We start from the raw sequence: 21739 nt of genomic DNA, 5'->3' as shown, positions 1-21739 counted from the left end.
ATCTTTTTATCACCTGAGACTTTGTGTGTTCCTCTTCACACTACCTGTCTTCAGCCCAGTCCATGTTACAATTCATTTGTTGACAGTTCTAGTTAAAGTGCGAAGTATAAAAATCGAATGAAAACCTGAGCTCAGTCGGCCTGGCTAGGCAACCGTCTCAGCATTTGAAATCATACTGTACGGTGATTGGTGATGTGGACTACATACATCATTGTCTCTGTATCTTTTGTTCTCATTGGTACAAAACAAAAAAAGTTCACCATTACACATTTTGTCCCACATACCCCCTTAGATCCCCCCAGGGTACGCATACCAAGGATTGGGAACTGCTGGCTTAGTACACATAGTCAGTGTTAGTATGCTTAAGGGATGGCTATTTCAATGTGATGGACCATGGTACACTGGTCTGTTGGCGAGTGTTGCACACAGTGTAAATCTCCCCAGTATTCTAGTGGGTACAGCCAGGGTTGCACCGTTTTTCCTTGTCGTACTAATTATACCAGAAGCGTGCTTTGTTCTGTGTTTTATGAAAGGATGACAATAATAACAGGGTTGTGTTTTGGCTTGATCTGGTAAGGTGAGGTTTGAACGGACCACAACGGGAATGCTGCTTTGTAGTGATTTTTTTTTTTTTTCTTCCGCTAGTGCATTTTTCTTGCCACAACAAAGGTAAACTTTACAGATAGACGGACCCTGCCTGAACCTCACTAAAAACTGCAAGGTCACCTGGGGTCCTGTTTCCTGCACAGGAAGTGAATGTGGAATGGCAGGTTGTTTTGGTGGGATAGCAAAAAGGTCTGGAAACCAAAACCATGTAGACATACTGACACAAACTTGAGTTCAGCAAGTTTCGAAGTGTAGCACTATTGAGTCTTTATAGTTAACAGATAACCACAGCACATGAAGAGACTGCGAAGAAGCAGTTCTGTTCATGAGTTAAGGATGTTTTGAATGTTTGCAGTTCTTTAGGGAGACCCTGCATTGGAGGTTAATTTTCTGTTGTATATTGTACAATAAACACACACATCAGAAACATATTCAGAAATCTTGATCTTTTAAGTCAAGCTAGACCACTGTTAGGAGTTGAATCTCAATGTGTTCATCTTACTTGCTACCACTCCTATTAAAATAATCCTCTTTCATACAAAATACATAAGGTTAGTGAAGCACTGACTAATAAAGCCATTGCTTTGAGCTGTAGCTAACCCCAGTGTTGGTCCCGTTCACAGGCAGAGACGGCAGCTAATCGGATCTGCAAGGTGCTGGCTGTCAACCAGGAGAACGAGCAGCTTATGGAGCACTATGAGAAGCTGGCCAGTGATGTGAGTGCAACTATCCGGATTGGGATCCCACATATATCCTACATGCTGTAAATAGATAGACTAGTTTTTCTCATTGTTTTCACTGGAGAAGATTTTTGGGTCTTTTTCTAAATTATTTTTTTTTTACTGAATACTACCCTGTATAATTACTGTGGTAAACTTTTAGATGGGTGCTTACTGACATTTATATTTTTCTAACTGTACTATATTGTACATTCTCTCCTCTGCGTACATGATTATACTTGGTGATTGATTTAATTGACATGTTTACTTGGGAGTAGAACTATACTGTGAAGATATTGAGAGATCGTTGAGAAACATTTTGAATGCATGTATTGGTATTCCTCCTTACCCCACTGAGTGTTGTGCAGTAATGAATGGCTAGTCTCCCTCATCTCCAGCTGCTGGAGTGGATCCGCCGCACTGTTCCCTGGCTGGAGAACCGCGCCCCGGAGAACACCATGCAGGCCATGCAGCAGAAACTAGAGGACTTCCGAGACTACCGGCGCATGCACAAGCCCCCCAAGGTGCAGGAGAAGTGCCAGCTGGAGATCAACTTCAACACCCTGCAGACCAAGCTGAGGCTGAGCAACCGGCCCGCCTTCATGCCCTCTGAGGGGAGAATGGTCTCGGTAAGAGGAAGCCTCACAGCCTGCAGCCACGCTTTCTGTCACACTGCTAGCCCATTCCTCAGCACGACTTACTGAGGAATTTCAGTCTAGGTTCAACTGAACTGAATTCTGGTCTCTTGATTTGTTGGACTAATAAAACTCTACAGTAAATCCTTGATGACCCTCACATTGTGAGCAGCCCCTTGGTAACCTGCCTTGTGTGCTGTGGTCTTCTGCCCTCCTTCTAACCTTCCATCTCTGCTGTGTACAGAACAGTGCAGTGCAGTACTGTATGCTGGATATTTTAATGTAAAGATGTTACATTGTATCTTTTGGGGGGTTTCTTGATTTAGAAAGTTATTTTAACAATTGCACAGCTGAACAATTCCATTATCCAGGCACACCCTGGTCCCAAATGGATAATGGAGGCTGCACTAAATCTTAAACTGTCTGCCCCAATTTGGTTAAACTTTCCCAATGAAATCTTACTTGTTGTGCACTTCCATACGTTATATGTCTCAAGTCACGTTTGATAAGAACATATGTTCTGGTTAACACGTATTTTTATGTTTGGTTAACACGTGTTTTTATGTTTAAATTCTATTTATCTGCACATCAGAGACCTATATACAGCAGCTCATGGAGATGCAGACCAGGTGGGATGCATTACTTTACAGTTATTAAACAACAAATGGCTAATAAAATAAAGCATGGTCTTTTATTTTTTCAACCTAAACATTGAATGGCAAAAAAATCTGTTGCCCTCTGGTGTGACATCACTTGGAAGTACTTCAGTCTGAAAACAGTTGCTTGAGCTCCGTGAATCACATCTTCCCCCTTATCTCTCTCCCAGGACATCAACAATGCGTGGGGAGGGCTGGAGCATGCGGAGAAGGGCTACGAGGAGTGGCTTCTGAACGAGATCCGCAGACTCGAGAGACTTGACCACCTGGCTGAGAAATTCAGACAGAAAGCTGCCATCCACGAGGCCTGGACTGCGGGTAAGAGACATACACACACACACACACACACACACACACACACACACACACACACAAGAGAGAAGAGAGCAGAACAGAGAATGTCCTACCAGATGAATATTTGCCATTCTGTTGTCATGTAACATTTAGATTTCTGAATATGACCAAATTGAGATTGATTACAGCTGTGTTCTGTTCAGGTTCAGAGTTGGTATACAGCTGTGTTCTGTTCAGGTTCAGTTGTGGGTATTGGGCAAGAACAATGGAGAATCATCAGTTATAGCAAATGTGTTGGTGCCCTTTGACCTTGACCTCACCCCTAATCTGATGGTTATGTGGTTTTTAGGTTTCCTGTCTATATAGACCTCAGTAATTTTAGATATTGATTAAGTTGTCCTGAGGAATCCATTCTTAATCGGTTCTACAGATTTCTCGCTATATATTCCTCAGTGAATGTGATGGTGGGATGAAATATTATTGATTTCATTAGTCAACAAGCAAAAAGCAGACCAAGAAAAATATTTGGGTGGGAACGACTAACTAGGAAGAAAGTCATAATTAATTAGTTAAAATAGCCTAGTGAATATTGCAATAGCAGGACTGAAGTAGCATTACTCTCCAACTCTACTGTTGACCATACTTTATTATATTGGCCAGTAAGGTTGAGTAAGGGTGGGGGGTTACTGGTGATCTGCTGTGACTGCACTTGAGAAACACTATTCTATTGCTGTAATTTGTGGTTAAAGCCTGTACTGGCTGTGCTGTCTGGCTCCCCCACAGGCAAGGAGGAGATGCTGCAAGAGAAGGACTTTGAGACTGCTTCCCTGTCAGAGATCAAAGCCCTGCTGAAGAAACACGAGGCCTTCGAGAGCGACCTGGCAGCGCACCAGGACAGAGTGGAGCAGATTGCAGCCATCGCCCAGGAGCTCAAGTGAGGGGAGAGGGGAGAGGGGTCTCACTGGAGCCCCAGTGTCCCGAGCGGTCTGTCCCTAACTGTGTCTGTTGTGTTCACAGTGAGCTGGATTACTATGACTCCCCTGGTGTGAACGCACGGTGCCAGGGCATCTGTGACCAGTGGGACTCCCTGGGAGCGTTAACACAGAAACGCAGTGAGGCCCTGGAGGTACGAAACCACGCCCCCTTCACTGAAAATCAGAACGTCCTCATCACAATACTGCAGAAATGCACAGAAATCTGTCAACACACCAGTACTGCACAGTATGAAACACTCAGTCCTAAACTAGAACAAGTCAAGTAGACAAACACTTCATCTAATGCCTTCAGCAGTTACTATGGGAATTGGCTGAAACGCTTGCCATTTCACCTCCATTTATTTGAAGACTTGCCTCGAATTGAGTATTTGCAGTTATGGATGACACAATTCGATAGAATTGTCAGTCTTAATGAGGCCGGGTATTCAGTTTATGATTGATAAGTTGTTCACTTACAGCACTGATTAGGATATTATCTGATCTGTTTGTCCGACTTCACTTGGTTTGAAATGTAATTGTCACCCCTTCGAGCATATATTCATTTTGAATAAAAGCCTGAGTCCGAGTTTGTGTTTTTCTATTTCAGAGAACAGAGAAGCTGCTTGAGACCATAGACCAGCTGTACCTGGAGTTCGCCAAGAGGGCAGCGCCCTTCAACAACTGGATGGAGGGGGCGATGGAGGACCTGCAGGACACCTTCATTGTCCACACCATTGAGGAGATCCAGGTACTGCAGAAACACGGACAAGGAGACTGGACAGAAGTCTACAGTGCAATTTTGAGAATAAAACTGTTCTAACTATATATACAGATAACTGCACAGCATAGATTTGCTGTAACATATTGTTCTTCCAAAACTGAGAAATACCAAAAGAAACAGAGACACAAACTTTAAAGTATTTTACAAGGTCTTTAAAACTAGACATTTGGGATCTGTGTGCTAAAGATTTTGATAGCTGCAATTCCTTTAATCCAAATGTTTGCAGTTTTTCCGACCTATAGGAGGATTGATAAGCGGTTTAGGTTGATACAGGAACCCTGTTCTCTCCGTTTGAGGCTCCAGTGCTGTGATGCATGTATGCTATCCCTGCTGTGTTTTAATGTGTGTGTGTGTGGTTTTGTTCCACGGTGTAGGGGCTGAGCACAGCTCACGAGCAGTTCAAGGCCACCCTCCCCGAGGCAGACAAGGAGCGACAAGCCATCCTGGGCATCCACAACGAGATCACCAAGATTGTGCAAACCTACCACGTGAACAGGGTCGGCACCAACCCCTACACCACCATCAACCCCCAGGAGATCAACAGCAAGTGGGACAAGGTATAACTTGCCCTAGTATTACAGAAAGCAAAGTGAAAAAAAGAACAGCGAGATAAATGACATAATCTGTGGAAATAACTGTCATAAAGACGGCTGTAGTGGGTGACATCAGACCAGAACCAGGAACCAACAAAAAATAAACAGAGGTGGAGTTTGGTGAAGCTGAGCTGTACTCAGCATTTAATAATTGAACAGACGGAAAATAAAAGGTTGTAAAGACAAACAAAACACGGGACATGGCACTTTAGCCAAAATAGAGACAAACAAAATGGACTACACAACAAACATGGTGAGCTGGTATTATTTTAACTATTATTTTAACTGTTACCTCCGTCTCCAATCCCGTTCTCCACTCACCGAACACACAACCCCGAAAACATGAAAACATGCTACTTTTATACAGATGTTCTTTTTATGCAGATTCAATTGGAGTCTCGGTACAACTGCACATGAATTAATAAAAGTGCAATTCCCCATGCTCACATATTATATTTTACCTGCACGTGAAGTGGCCTCAAGCCACCTTCCCCCTTAAAATCCCCAAAGTCTCGTTCAAAGTCCTGGGCCAAGAATGGGGACTTTAAGGGGTTCATGGGCAGCAACTGACCATGCTACTGGTACGGGCCATGCTGTCAGCAGATGTGCTGACAGTGGGGTGAGTCTCTCCTCCCGCTGTACCACTGGCAGCGGAAATGCTGCCAATGGTGAGGCTGTCAGCAGACGTGCTGACAGCTCACAGGCTGACTCCTTCAGCCGGGGCAATTCCAGCAACGGAAAGGCTGCTGAAGAAGGTGGTCTCCTGACCTTCCCCCCTTCTTCATAGCCGGCAGTTCCCTCGGGTGGGGCTCCGGCCAAGCAGAGCTGACGACGACCCCTGGTGAAGCAGTTCCAGTGACCCCAGGCGAAGCAGAGCCGGCAACCCCAGGCGATGCGGAGCGGCTGGCATCCTTGGGCGAAGCGAGGCAGGCATCCCTGAGCGATGACGTGAAGCATCCTTGGGCAGTGTCGTGCAGGCATCCCCGAGCGATGATGTGCGGGGAGTCGGGACAAGCTGGGGTGCAGGTTTTGGCCCTCTTCTCGGCCACTGCAGCCGGGTGGTTCTTCTCTGTGCTTCCCTCAGCAGCCTGTGCATAGGCTGCTGAGGACCGCCAGCATCTAGTCCTGGTCCTTCTGGTGAAGTGATGGAGGCAGAGGCAGCACCAGCTCCTCTCCTCGAGATGGTGGGGGAAGTGATACCAGCAGGCATAGGCCGCGGAGACAGGGGACCTACCGGGCCATGACTCGACCACTTTTAAGCAGTTAAAAAAATAGAAAAATGTGCTAAAGTGTGTGTGTGTGTGTGTGTGTATATATAATATATATATATATGATCCCTGGCCGTGACGTCTCCATTCAGCCTCATAGATATCATGTATTACATCTATGTTCAGCCCTGTCATCACGTAATTTGTTCGCCAGCCACTCACTGTGTAATTCAACAAGAGATTTTGACCGAACAAGACAAATATGAAGCGTGGTGGAAATAAATCGATTACTGATTTTTTTTTTTTTTTAACTTCAGCCAAGCTACCCAAAACACCTATCGATACGGCTCCAGCAGATGACAAGGAAACAGCAACTGCACACGATGCAACTGAAGAAACTGAAACAGAACCAGTCACGGCGACATCGACAGTTCCCTCTGTGTGTTCCTTAAAATGCTGTCTAGATCTTACCGTGCCAACTAGTTGACCCCGCTATACTGGAAACAACAAAGAGGGTACAAGGAACAGGAATGTCTCGGAGAACAAGAACGGTGCAGTCCAACTGGTTTAAAGACTACAACTGGCTAACACTCTGTACAGTAAGGGGAAAGCTTTTTTATACATATTGTCGGTTCTGCACAGCTAAAGGTTTAAACGTTAACAAAAACACAGAAGGAGCATTCACAGTTGATGGTTTCTAGAATTGGAAAAATGCTGTCTAATCCTTTAGGCAACATGAAAAAACTAAATCTCACTGGGAGGCTACCTCACAATTCCAAACGCAGATGTCAAAACAACCAAGTATCGCAACACAACTAGACTCTTAACTAAGGGCCCAACAGAAATATTGCCATGAAATGTTATTGAAACAAACTGAGGTCAGTTTGTTACCTTATGTGTCAAGGAGTAGCAGTGGAAGGGCATGATGCCCACAGTGGAAATCTGTTTCACCTTTTGCAACTACGTGCTGAAGACTGTCCAGATCTCTGTCATTGGCTAAATGACAAAAACTATATGTCCCATGACATCAAAAACTGATACACCTCATATCACTTGACATCTTATGGAGACTGCTGAAAAAGATACATGAGGCAGGGTTTTATTAAATACGAAACCTGTGATATTGCCAACAAAGAACAGCTGGTCCCATTATTTTGATGGGTAAACGAAGAGTACATATTCAATAGGATTTTATTGGTTTAGTTGACCTGCTTCAGACTGACTCGGCCACTATCTACACTGTGCTGAATGACATTCTGATACGCTGCAACATGCAGGGGACAAGCATATGATGGTGCAGCAAATATGTCTGGTCACATCCGTGGTGTTCCGGCACAATTCAAGCAACAAAACCCTGCAGTCATTCACATTTACTGCCTGACACATTGTATAAACCTGTGCCTACAAGATGCAAGTAAAAAATGTAAAGCTGTTCGGGATGATTTGGACCTAGTGTTAGAGGTGATTCACCTTATCAAGTTATCACCAATGTGAAGCCACTTGTTTGAAACATTCAAGAAAGACATGCCTCCAGAGACTCTCTGTCCTACATGATGGTCTGTCCGCACAGGTGCAGTGAAATTGATCCTTGACAACTAGTGTATTGTTGGCTGTAATGGCACAGATTAACGAGGAGTCTCACGATGAATATGGGAGAAGAACTGGTGGTATTTTGGCAATGCTTGAAAAATTCAACACTTTTTATGGATTGCGTCTCTCCTACCTTGTCTTCTCCGTTACTGAACAATTATCGCAAACACTGCAAGCAGTAAACACATCGTTCCAGGGTGCACAAAAGGCTGTACAATTGACAACGGGGTTTCTTCAGCGGCAAAGTTCAGAACAGGCCTGCAGAACATTCTACGATTCTGTAACAGAGGCTGCCAGAGATTTAACAGCTGCTCCAGTACTGCCAAGGCACCAGACACCCCCAAGAAGAACCGATGAAGGTGAAACAAACAACACCTTTCAGAGCCCAGAAAGCTTTTATAGGAGGCAATACTACAAACTTTTAGATATTCTGGCTAGCGAACTGGCTTGGCGGTTTGACCAGAGGGACAATGTAGTGGCTAGCAATATTGAACTGCTGCTGCTTACTTCTGCTAATGGACAAACCGTAACTTTTTCAACAACAGCTTTGGAAACGTATTCTGATGACTTTGATTTCGACCGCTTGCACACACAGCTGCATATGTTGCCAGAAACAAAGGGGAAATGAAATTTAAAAAGTGACAAGCATCCGATCCATCTCTGATGCAATGAATGACGTGCCAGTGGCTAAGAGATTACTCTCAGAAGTTCACAAACTGCTCCGTTTTTATTACACAATACCAATGACCACAGCAACAGCAGAAAGGTGCTTTTCATCTCTTTCTTGCATAAAAAATTATTTACAATAAAAAATGACACAGAATAGACTTAATGACTTAATTTGTGGGCCATAAGGAAACCCTTATCTCAGTTGCATCGGAATTTACACAGAGAAATACCAACAGGCAGAATTTCTTTGGAAAGTTTGGCCCTTAACTTGCTGTCTGGGTGAGTGTTTGCACTTTCATTCTATTTATTTTTTCTATATATTCCATTTCATATCTATGTTAAGTATTGTGATAACTAACCTCTCAGATATTTAAATTTTCCATTTCAGTTATTTGTTATCTTCTGTAAACTTTTTATTAGTAAACTAGTAAACCCTCACATAATGCGGCCTTATTTTACACAGTGCAGTTTAAAAGCCTGGCTTTAACGGTAAAATTAGACAAAAGTAATTATTTTTTGTTACTATTAACATTACCAAATGTTTCGTAAACAAATGTACTACAGGAATTGTTAAATAAACTTAAACCAGAATTTACCATCTAATAATGTAATCCAGCCCTACCACCTTAGACATGGTCTTTGGTCGATCCATGGCAAGTATGAAAAAGATTGCGATCGGTGCTGGTAGGGGACTATGTAATAGAAACAGTGAAAAAAATAGTTACAAAAAGAGCAGAGCCATATAAAGTGGAGAGATGAAAAACACAAACCAAGTTAGAAGAACATGTGAGGCAAACTTGGTCAGTACCAAGCAAATAGGCACAAAAGCGGAGGGGGTATTGGAGAAAATCGATGGCCCCCCACTTCAAGTGGCACTCCGCAGCCCTTGCCAGCAGGCATTCACCCTCTGCTGGTGGAAAGGGACCCAGCAGGCATTCACCCTCTGCTGGTGGAAAGGGACTCAGCAGGCATTCACCCTCTGCTGGTGGACGGGGACCCAGCAGGCATTCACTCTCTGCTGGTGGCGGAGGCAGAGGCAGCTCCTGCTGCTCTGCTCCTGCCGGTGGAGGTGGCGGAGACTGAGGCAGCTCCTGCTGCTCTGCTCCTGCCGGTGGAGGTGGTGGAGGCAGAGGCAGAGGCAGCTCTGCTCCAAGCAGCGTGTAGCCTCCTGGCAACGGAGATGGGAGCGGTGTGTAGTCTACCCTTGTTACAGGGGTCTGGGGCGGCTCTCCCTCACTTGCAGGGGTCTGGGGCGGCTCTCCCTCTCTCTGGGAGCGAAACCAGCAGGCATTCTTCCCCTGCTGGTGGAGATAGGGACAGCAGGTGTTCTTCCTCTGCTGGTGGAGGTGGAAACAGCAAGTATTCTTCCTCTGCTGCTGGAGGTGGAAAAAATAGTCCCTTGGGCTTTGGATTCCTGCGGTTCCCCCGTCTAGACGCTCGCTTTCCCCCCTATCTGGGTGCTGGATGCTCATGGTCTCCCTGTCTGGTCGCTGGACGTATGGGCTCCTCCCAATTGGGCATTAGTTCCCCCTCTGCGTATTGCTTGGGGCATTGGGCCAACGTGTGCCCATATACCCCACAGCCAGGGCACAACTCCGCAGCAAGGTACTAAAAAAAACCAAAAAAAAAACCTTCAAGCCCTTGTCCCCAACCTCCTCTTGCTGTTGCATCTTTCCTCTACCTCTCTTCCTGCTCCTTCTCCCCATCTTCCTATCTTGGGCTGGTTCCTCCTTCTCTTCCTGGAAGGGGTAGACAACCACGTACACCCTGCAGGCGAAGCACCAACCTTGGTCCTCCAGACTGCTGAGGAGCTCCTTTAGGTCAGTGCAGCCATCTCCTCCGCCTTCCTTTTTTTTTCCAAAAAAACTGCTGTTCCTGCTCTGGTCTGCGTCTAGGAGGCACTGGTAATCCCACAATGACACCATGTGTCACAAAGACGGCTGTAGTGGGTGACATCAGACCAGAACCAGGAACCAACACAAAATAAACAGAGAGGTGGAGTTTGGTGAAGCTGAGCTGTGCTCAGCATTTAATAATTGAACAGACAGAAAATAAAAGGTTGTAAAGACAAACAAAACACAGGACATGGCACTTTAGCCAAAATAGAGACAAACAAAATGGACTACACAGACAAACATGGTGAGTTGATATTATTTTAACTATTATTCTGTTATTAGTCCCGTTCTCCACTCACCAAAGACACAACCCAGAGTGAGTGAAAACATGCTGCTTTTATGCAGCCGTACCGAGACTCTATTGCTAATCAGTCATTCAATTGGAGTCTCGGTACAACTGCACGTGAATTAATAAAAGTGCAATTCCCCGTGCTCACATATTATATTTTACCTGAACGTGAAGTGCTGTGCAATCCTCATGCCTAAATATAAATATACATTTTAAACACTTGTGTTACACAGACCCATTTATATCTTGTGTACCAATGACTATACACCAACAGTAACACCCAACACGTAACATACAACACAGAAATATACTCTGTTCATTAGGCACCAGAAACTGAGGATGATTTACGTACACCGATTCAGCACTTTGTCCTACTTTTAAAACATTTCAAATTGAAGCGTGTGCATGTGTAAGTGAGTCCCTGATGTGTTTGCTCTCTCCAGGTCAGGCAGCTGGTACCCCAGAGAGACCAGGCCCTGATGGAGGAGCATACCAGGCAGCAGAACAACGAGCGCCTCCGGAAACAGTTTGCAGGCCAGGCCAACATCATCGGACCTTGGATACAGACCATCTACCTCCACTCTCCTACCCCCTACCCCCCCTAGGGGGTGGGGGGGGGGGGGGGGGGGGGGGGGGGGGGTGGGGGGGGGGGGGGGGGGGGGGGGGGGGGGGGGGGCTGCTCTTCTGTCCACATACACCCAAATTATGGGCTCCAGATAAACTTTTTGCCTTGGGAGCCAATGGCTTGCAAAATCACATTGTTGGGTGCCACTTTAGGAGTAAGTTGGTTGCTACCATATTCAGCTGCTTAAAATGCAACAACTTCCTAACACACTAAAATGAAACTTAAACAGTAACTTATACCCTTTTCACACACACATGCCTCTACTAAGCAGTCTCAGATGTTTAAAATTCACACAGCATGAAATTACACAATGTTTGCCAGTATAATACTGTCGTAACCCTTTCACACAGCCAAAGGGATCATGCAAATCCAACTTTCAAACCGGTCAGTGTACAGAAACCAAACAGAATCACAAAACAAAATGGCACACGTAAAAGTAAATTTGGCTGCATTTTGTTACTTTTAATTTTCAGTTATAGGATACAATGCAACAACCTCTTAATTGTTAAATTGGAGGAGCTTCAGGTACAATGTAGGTTGTGTATTTTTATTGCAAAGAAGTCAATACAATGTATTTAAAAGAAAGAAAGTCCCGCTCTTCAGGCAAAAGCAGAGAGCAAAAATATGGTGCATGCTGGTATTGTATTTGCTATATATGAAGGATACTTGTGTGAATGCTCAACTTTGGCAATGGAAAGCCAACAAGGTAATGTATTTTGGAATCAAATCACCTGGTGACTGTAATTAACTCAACAGGTTTATGTTTTAGACATTATGAAAGCACATTTGTCATATTTCACATACTTGACCATTATTCTTCATTAGCAGTGAATGGCAGGTTTTCTACAGATTTCCATTACATGAGAGTAGATGTTAAAACTTCATGCTGATTTGAACTTTGGGCTCTCGCCAAGACAAGCACCAACTAAGACGTAGCTTTACAGTAAACTAATGTGATCCATCTGCATCTCCCATCCATTTGTGTTTCTTTCCATCTGATGATACATATTCTTCTGCCTGGTGTTGATGGCTGAAATGTAATGCTGGCTCCAGGGATCAACTTATTTTGCCTCCCCAGCACATCAGCACACACAACGGCTGCAATGCTAGCTCCGGGGATCAACCACAGTGCGGTCTCCCCAGTGTATCAGCATGACAACCGTCTGAATTGAGCTAAGTAGGGAAGATCTCTGGGGTCTTCAAGCGGGTACCTTTCATCCTCTGTGTTTTGTCGACTAGCCCATGACACATCAAGAGGGCTCGCCAGTGATTCTGGTGTCCCTGCATCACCCCTCTTTGTCCCCCACTCAACTCATCCCAGCTTACTTACCCATACATCACGTTGTTTTCTTTCTAGTCAAAATCTTTCAGTCTCAACCACAGCCAGTTGCTGCTCCTTTCTGCTGCTTCAGATAAGTTCTTCACTGTGCAACGCAACTCTTGGCCACTGAATTGACATCTCTGAGAAACCGGGTTGTGTTTGTGTGCCACAAATTCTCGACAACACACCTCCACTGGGTAAACCCGGATTCTCCATCCTCGCTGTTCTGCTTCAGAAGCTAGTTGAGCATACCGAAGTTTCTTCCTCTCATACGCCTCATCCACAGCATCCTCTCGTAGCACCGTTAACTCTACCATATGAACAAGGCGTGCTGATCCAGATTACAAGACAGTGTCTGGTGAAGGTTAGTGGTGGCAGTCTCAGGTGGAAAAATAAGCCATTGACAACTACTTCTGCCAGCATTTTCCAGTCTTAGCAGCTTCCGGTTGTCCTAGGCGAGGCTTGGTTTTAACACCTTTTCTTGGTGGTTGCTCTCCTCGACGGAGGAATATTTTCTTTTCTGTGTAGTGCTTTGATGGAACTAGTGGTAACTTACTGGTCAGGTTACGCTTGTCTTGTCTGCAGTGAAGTAGGTGGCATTAAGAAATTTAATTCCCTAAATGTTTTTTTTCCTAGCAGTCAGGGAAGATGTACACTTCCTGATTACACACCCAAATATTTCTGTCCTTTTCTGTTTTCACAGTTAGATAAATAAACTTCCTTTTCCCATACATTTACTGTTTCATTATGGTAACATCTTTAATTGCCGTGCCTGTTTTGGCTGAAGAGATATCATCTAATTAGGGAAGCTGCTGTGCAGCCAATTCTTCCTCAAAGTCCTGATGGTAAACAATGTAACCAAGAGCGACACAAGAGCGACTCACACAGGTTAGGTTGCATGAAAGCTTAACTTCTCATATTCTGCTAGTGATAATGCAGTGCCTCTTGCATTTCCACACATTGTGTCCAATCAGATTGTTACTGTTCTTCTCGCACTGGAGTTCGAAACATGACAAGCCAGCTTTTTTTAAATGTACAGTGGTTTCACCCCCTACTAAGAATATAACATTTTGTTGAATTACAAATAATGTATGCACCATTTTTCAAATTAACTTTTTAGTTCAAAGCTGTAGTGGTTAATCTGAACACCTGTTATATGAGGATGAGGTTAAATGTCAGCAAAACTTGTAAAGAAAATGTACAAAATGAAATGCAATGGTTGTATGAGTATTCAGCCCCTTAAGTCAGTACTTGGTAGAAGCACTTTTTGCTAGCTTTGCACAGTAGGATGGTGACATTTTTGCCCATTCTTCACAGGAATATTGCTCCAGTTGTGATAAGTTTATTGGAGCGTGGATGGACTGCAATCTTCAAGTCTCGCCATAAATTTTCAATTGGATTCAAGTCAAGACTTTGACTGGGCCACTCAAGAACATTAATTCTCTTCTTGTACAGCCACTCTAGTGTTGCTTTGGCTTTGTGCTTCGGGTCATTGTCCTGCTGAAATGTGAATTTCCTCCCCAGTTTCAGAGTCCTGGCTGACTCAAACAGGTTTTCTCAAGGATTTGTCTGTACTTTGCACTATCCATTCTCCCCTCTATCCTGACAAGCTTCCCAGTCCCTGCTGAAGTGAAGCATCCCCATAACATGATGCTGCCACCACCATGCTTGACAGTTGGGATGGTGTTGACTGGGTGATATGCAGTGTTGGGCTTGCGCCAGACGTAACGCTTGGAATTTAGACCGAAAAGTTCAATTATTATCTCGGCTGACCACAAAACCTTTTTCCACATGTCTGCAGTATCATCTACATGCTTTTTCACAAACTCCATACGTACTTTATGAGGCTTTTTGAGTAATGGCTTCTTTCTTGCCACCTGTCTATACAGGCCAGCTTTGTGTAGGGACCGGCTTATTGTTGATGTGTGAACACTGACTCCCATCTCAGACACAGAACTTTGAAGATCTCTCAAGGTCATTGTTTGCTTCAGAGTGACATCCCGAACCAGTTTCCTGATTGTGCGGCTTCTCAGTTTTGGAGGGCAACCTGATCTGGGTAGTGTCTGGGTGGTATGATGCATCTTCCACTTCTTAATGATGGACTTCACTGTGCTGAGAGGGATAATCATTGCCTTTTTAAATTTTCGTGTACCCTTCTCCTGTTCTGTGGCTCTCTACCACTTTATTCCTGACTTTTTACGAAAGCTTCTTAGTCTTCGTGGTTGCTTTGTTGGATCACTATGTAAGTCGTAGCTTGAAAGTCTTTTATATACCTGAGGGAAATCTACAAGTTAAACCACTTTGAGTACACTTTTTCCTTTTTCGAACAAACCATTTGCACCTGAGATGATTTAGGGCTGCAGTAGCAAAGGGGTTGAGATTAAATAGTTTTTTCTATGTAAATCTTACTACTTAATGTTCTATATGCATTTTTTAACTTTATCAATGTGAAATACACTCAGGTGCCCCCCTGCCAATGTGAAAACTTTGCAGGGGGGTCTATGCATGTTTAACTCCGGTGCTTCAGTGAAAGGGGGAGAGAAGATGACTATTTATTGTGTGGATCCCAGTCTGGAACCCTGAAGTGGGATGAATTTATGCACCTTAAATATGTCCTTTTACATTTGGTGCTAGCTAATGTCATAATTCCATACATATGACCTGTCATGCACTTCCATTTGCTATGCAGGTCATTTTAAAGAAACAATATCTGGTATTGTAGTGGTATTAGACTGCAGAAAGCACTCTGCTTGTATGCCTATTACATTTTCACTTCCTAGGCACTGAAGGGGTGAGGCAGTTTTGCTCTGCAGATAAAAGGGCCAAATGAAGGAGGAAGACTTGCATGCAAACAGATTTTTTTAACCTTTCTTATTATGTTAGAAACTCCAGATCAGAAGACCACACTTTGTAAAGACTTCTAGAAACAGTTCAGTTCTCACCTGTATCGGATGGACCTTCATGCCGTATTAGAGCACATTGCTGGAAGGATGGTCCACTTGTGTTCATTGTCAGTGTGTCTGATGACCCCTGCTGTTCTGCGTAGGAAATTGGCCGCATTTCCATTGAGATGCATGGCACCCTGGAGGACCAGCTGACTCACCTGCGACAGTACGAGAAGAGCATCGTCAACTACAAGCCAAAGATTGAGCAGCTGGAGGTGGACCACCAGCTTATCCAGGAGGAGCTCATCTTCGACAACAAGCACACCAACTACACCATGGAGGTACCGAGACACTGTTTATACACACACACCCTCCGTCTGCTTCAGGAAGCACACACTACACCTTGGAGGCGAAGAAGAGAACTAAACTAGATTTTACACATGTAGAATTATGGTTATCATTTATCCAATGTCAAGCTGTAGTGCTTGTGCAGTAATATGTTCCTGTACTGTAGTCTGATCCACATTGATGTCATAGTACATTCTAATTGGAAGGCTTCTCATGATGACTTTTCCAAATGTTGGTTTAAATGTTTAAAGGCATTTAATCCAAAGTTTAAACAGAATCTAACATTGCTAAATACACTTACTCCCTACCAACCTCCCTGTGCTTCAGCAAGCATACATACTGCACCATGTAGGTGAGACAATAACTGAATTACATAGTATAGACACATACAAACACAGCGTCCTACATCTCTCTCTCTCTGTCTGTCCCCCCACCCCACCCCCCCCTTTCAGCACATCCGTGTGGGCTGGGAGCAGCTCCTCACCACCATCGCCAGGACCATCAACGAGATTGAGAACCAGGTCCTGACCAGAGACGCCAAGGGCATCAGCCAGGACCAGATGAACGAGTTCCGAGCCTCTTTCAATCACTTCGACAGGGTGAGAGGGTAGTGTGTGTGAGACTGGACTGTGTCTGTCCTTGAGAGAGCAGTATGTGTGTCTGATCCTTAGAAGTGTGTGTATAATTTATGCTTTGTATTGGGGTGTCTGTATTGTGTGTGCATGTGGTTACCATTCAGGACATCACAACACTGAATTGCCTGTAAGTGAAGTATCCATAGTCAAGTCACACAACTCTGGGTCCACTTCCTTCCTAAGGAGGCCACGTCAGCTAATCGCTTATGAACCGCATTATGCAAGGCTGTGTTGATTTCCACTTGCTAGCATTAAAACCATTCCACACACAATGTTTACACCAACTTCAGTTTAATAAAAACACACCCAGTGTAAAATTGAAACCTGTTTGCGCTAACAATGTTATTTCGCCCTTACAACTGGTGAAAGTATGACGAACCTGTGTTTGTGGTTCACAGAGCTAGTTTCTGCACTCTCTATATAGTGCCCTACACTATAGAAGAATGTAGTAAAAATATACCATTGTATTGTGAAATTGGCGGGACACTGGTTTTAAACCAGAACGTATTAACTGTGCACAGTCCTTCCTGCTAGTTATGGCATTGATTAACTCTAATAGACCTCACCATGGTTTGACAGCACAGATTTGTATGTCCTTTGACAGTGTGCCAAACCTAATTGTTGTGCAATTTTTGTTGTCTCTGCCCCTTGTGCATGTCCCTCTCCTCCTTTCCCTCTCTGCATGATGCACCCCCCTCACCGCTCCCCCTGCATGTTTGCCTTGTGACCCGATGGCACCTCTTCACTGCACCGTGTGTCCAGGATCATTCCGGGAAGATGGGGGCTGAAGAGTTCAAAGCCTGCCTCATCAGCCTGGGCTTCGATATCGCCAACGACGCACAGGTACTGCAGCACCAGACACTGACATTAAACTGCCTTTTCTTCTTTTTTGGTTTTCGTTTGTCTATGTTTTACCCTTGTGTGACCCTCCCTCCCATGTACGGCTGGGTGTCCATTCATATACCATTCATTCCCTCGTCGATTGCAAACCTGCATTTCTGTAATGCTTTCTTGCCCTCTTGTACTCATTATTCTCATGTATCTTTTCTTTTTTAATTCTTACCATTTGTTTTTTTCCTTTTCTTGTGTTCTTTCAATTATTCTTTAACCCCCTTTTTTTCCCCTTTTTATATTTGCGTTCCTTTACATGTTTCCTCTTGTAAATATGGTTGTGTGGTGCTTTCTGTACCCTTAAAAACCTGCTTCAATTCATAAATCATTCCCATCTTCCTCCATCTTATTGACACGTTTTCACTCCTGTCTCCCGTCTTCCCTTCCTGAGTCCTCTTGTACATTTTCTAAACTCCTCTGACTCTCTTTTCTGTGGTTTACCTGCCTGCCTCCCTACCTTCCTTTATGTTGTTTTTGGTACAACCCCCCCCCCCCCCCCCCCCCCCCCCCCCCCCCCCCCCCCGTAGAAGACTTGTTATATACTACCTACGACTTATAAAGGCTCGGACAGAGTAGAGGTACCGTGTTGAACAACATGGTCAAGTGCTGTCCATCATGTTTCTCTCTCCTGAAGCTGTCCTCAGACTCGTTGCCATTAGAGCTGGGTTGAAAGTATACTTCAAAGCAGTTGTACATGAAAAATATCCTAACAAATTATCTAGAGCTGGAAGCAAGACACAACAGACATGGAGCTATTTCTGGTAATCCTTACCAGGAGCCCAATTCTGCCATGTTACCACCTGCACCATGAAACCAGTATCAAACTGCATCCCCTCTTGTTCCAATATAAAACTGGGTCTGCCACTGGTCCCTTCTACAGATCCAACGTGCAACCAGACAAAGAGCAGCTGTATGTATCACATTTATGTATAATTTCTAATCAAACAAGCCCTCATTTTGTTTCTGCAGTCTGTTAGTATTTCAAACCCTCCGCATTGGACTCTCAGGTAACATCCACATCAGTGGGAGTTGGAGATAGTCCTGCCAGCCCACAATCCTAACTGGAGCTCAGATTGATCTGAGGTCCATCTGCTGCTGATGGAAATGAACAAGTCTTATTTGAAATCCTGTTCAACTGGCACGAGACAATCCTAACATTAAAGTAAAATAAAAGTGAACATCTGAATAATGAAAACATGAAATGGTACACATCAGCGCGCCTCTCCGATCATGGATATAAAATGCTTTGATGCTTGTTTTACCAATGAGAATAACATTATTGTTTTAATTCACCTACATATTATAAGAGGTGAGGTAGGAACATATGAACGTGTTTCAGTACTTCGGGACAACAACAGTGTTACAAAGTACACAACACCGATAAAATACTGGACTGAAGGTCAGAATAAAACATAGGCACTCATGCCAACTTTACACATTTTATGACATTTTATGAATATAGAAGTAACTTAGAAGTGGTGTTATTGACACTATGGCGGTCTGCTGTGCTTTAAACTGGTAGGGTCAGTCAAGTCCTGGGCTGAATTACCGAATTCCGTTGGACTGCAGGATCTAAAATAGGGGTGGAGATGGGTTGCGCTGGATCTTAACAATGTGACAGCATATAAAAAGTGAAATACATTCTGGCAATTGTAGACATTGGTGTGTATTATCATGCAGTGAGCAGTTATGTTCAGGTTGATGTGTCTAAGGTGACGTTCTGCTTGAAGGCTTCACTGTCTGTCTGGAGAAGAGACATAGGCAGTGCATTTGGAGGAATATAAAAGTGCAGCTGTGAATTACTGTTCAGACATCAACTAGGCTTCCCAAAGTGTATAACACATGGAAATAAACAGTTTATATATATATATATATATATATATATATATATATATATATATATATTATATATATATATATATATATTTTTTTTATGAATAAGGGTGGAGAGTCAAGATTGGGCACTATTTCGGGCATATCGGTACCTGACAATGAGTGCAAGGATCAGTGCACCACCAGTGACTGCACCCTGAGGAACACTTTAGCCCAAAAGCTTGTCTGAGTGGAGGCTTCACTTAAAGATAATGTGTAAAAGGCTGAAGATAATCTACAACCATTTAAAAAATGCAGAGCAATCTACACAACACAAGCTAAGCAATGACATCACAGCAAGAATCCTAGGAAAAATAGCACCAGCAGTGAGATCAGGAACTAGCTTAGTGCTCCTGCACTGCTCCCTGCAGCAGTCAGCATTGACAGAGAAAGAAACAGATTGCAGATAGAGGCTGAGGGAGGCACTAGGTGCTGAGTGCCTCTCTGCAGGGAGAGGCTAAGTGAGACACTGGGTGCGCAATGTCTCTGCAGGGAGAGGCTGAAGTGAGTTGGTGGTTCTTGCAGGGAGAGACTGAGTTTTCACGCATCATGAGCATCGTGGACCCGAACCGGCTTGGCGTGGTCACATTCCAGGCCTTCATCGACTTCATGTCCCGGGAGACAGCTGACACCGATACAGCAGACCAGGTCACGGCCTCCTTTAAAGTGCTGGCGGGAGACAAGGTACACCTCCAGGGGAGGAGGGGCTTGATAGTGTATGAGAGGTAGAAGGGGTTTTGGTAATGTGGGTGGAGAGGAGGGGTTTTGGTAATGTGGGTAGAGTTAGGAGTGGAGAGGAGGGGGTTATTTTAATGTGGATGGGGGTTAGGGGTGGTGAGGTGAGTTTTGGTAATGTGGGTGGGGTTAGGAGTGGAGAGAAAGGGTTTTGGTATGTAATGGAGAAGTTGGGCACAAGAGGCTGATGCTTGGAAGGGGCTTGAAGTCAGTGGCATGGTTAACCTTTGAAGCACTAGACAATATACTACATGTAAACTGGTTGCCATTTAGACCAGGAATGTAACTTCAATTTTGGTGTGAGCCAGCTTTAAGGGATGATTTACACAGGTAAACAAGAACACAGTCACAGAGTATCCTTTGTAACTGATGATGAGGAGGAGGATCATCTCTCTCTCTTTCTGCAGAACTACATCCTGGCTGACGAGCTTCGTCGTGAGCTGCCTCCGAACCAGGCTGAGTACTGCATCGCCCGCATGGCTCCGTACTGTGGTCCTGACGCTGTGCCCGGAGCCCTGGACTACATGTCCTTCTCCACTGCACTATACGGAGAAAGTGACCTTTAAACCCTGAACCCCCGCAAAGCCAGCACCTGTTTTTGTACGCAACCAGCCTCCTTCCTCTGCGCCTCCTGTCTGTCAGCTCTGTCATTGCTGGCTTTGCATACAGGAACCCCCTACCAGGCAGCCTGTTAGCCCTATTTACAAAAAGGGCAATTATTTTTTTGTTTGTTTTCTTCATTAAAAAAAATAAATAAAAAAATTACATATTTTATTATACAGAACAAAAGGTATTTTTCTCCACCCAATTTAAAGAAAGAAAAATAAAGAAAAAATTGCACCAAATAGTATTTGATTCAATTTGTTTAATTGTGTTTTTTAATTTTTTTTATCATTGATACATGATTCAAATCCCCACTGTCTCTGTTTCATCCCTTTATTCCTGTTGTTTCTGGTGTACTTTCTGAAGCTCAAGAGTTTATCAAAGGTGTATTAGAAAATAGTGGTTTATTAACTAATTTTACAATAGCTTATTAGGGACAGGATTAGGTCCAGATGAGAGAAGTTTTCTCAGGATCTTGACATTATTAACTTAAAGAAATGAGCCCATATTAAGCTGGTCATTTATTTATTTATTTTTTAATTTTAAAATTAATTTATTTAGTTACTGCTTTCAAAATGTATTACTCATAGGCTACAGGCCTTTCACATCTGGGGCCCAAGGTTTGAATCTCAATTTTCAGACCACAGCTGAATTCAGTTTAGTGGTCTCTAGCTAGCACCACAGCACAAAGAGACATACCTAGTTAGAGAGAGGCCCAGGACAGAAAGACAGATATTTTCTTTTTCTCTCAGAAACACACACATCTCAGTCAAATCCATCTCCTTTGAGCTGTCGCAGCTTCTCGATCACTCGTCAGTCTACTTTAGTGTTGCGACTCGACCAGCTAGAGGAGAAATATTCCACCCTGCAGACAGTTTTCTTTGGATTTCCAGACTGTTGAATGAGTAGGGAGAC

At 44.0% G+C, this 21739-nt stretch overlaps 1 protein-coding gene across 1 annotated transcript in view; it reads left to right on the top strand.

Moving 5' to 3' along the window:
• LOC121329555 (alpha-actinin-1) overlaps nucleotides 1-21066 on the top strand; it is a 90913-nt gene extending 69847 nt beyond the window's left edge. The window contains exons 9-21 of the mRNA XM_041275188.1: nucleotides 1230-1322; nucleotides 1724-1954; nucleotides 2787-2934; nucleotides 3694-3844; nucleotides 3928-4036; nucleotides 4492-4632; nucleotides 5040-5222; nucleotides 11353-11485; nucleotides 15900-16081; nucleotides 16541-16687; nucleotides 17486-17566; nucleotides 20012-20170; nucleotides 20629-21066. Coding sequence (XP_041131122.1) covers nucleotides 1230-1322; nucleotides 1724-1954; nucleotides 2787-2934; nucleotides 3694-3844; nucleotides 3928-4036; nucleotides 4492-4632; nucleotides 5040-5222; nucleotides 11353-11485; nucleotides 15900-16081; nucleotides 16541-16687; nucleotides 17486-17566; nucleotides 20012-20170; nucleotides 20629-20787 — 1917 coding nt within the window. The 3' untranslated portion in view covers nucleotides 20788-21066. The remainder of the gene's footprint in view (nucleotides 1-1229; nucleotides 1323-1723; nucleotides 1955-2786; nucleotides 2935-3693; nucleotides 3845-3927; nucleotides 4037-4491; nucleotides 4633-5039; nucleotides 5223-11352; nucleotides 11486-15899; nucleotides 16082-16540; nucleotides 16688-17485; nucleotides 17567-20011; nucleotides 20171-20628) is intronic.
• The last annotated feature ends 673 nt before the right edge of the window (nucleotides 21067-21739 follow it).

The sequence above is a fragment of the Polyodon spathula genome, chromosome 17 (genome assembly GCF_017654505.1).
Source record: "Polyodon spathula isolate WHYD16114869_AA chromosome 17, ASM1765450v1, whole genome shotgun sequence".
In the NCBI taxonomy this organism is placed as follows: Eukaryota; Metazoa; Chordata; class Actinopteri; order Acipenseriformes; family Polyodontidae; genus Polyodon; species Polyodon spathula.
Note: the sequence above shows the minus strand (reverse complement) of the source record. Positions and strands in the feature narration are given on the sequence as shown.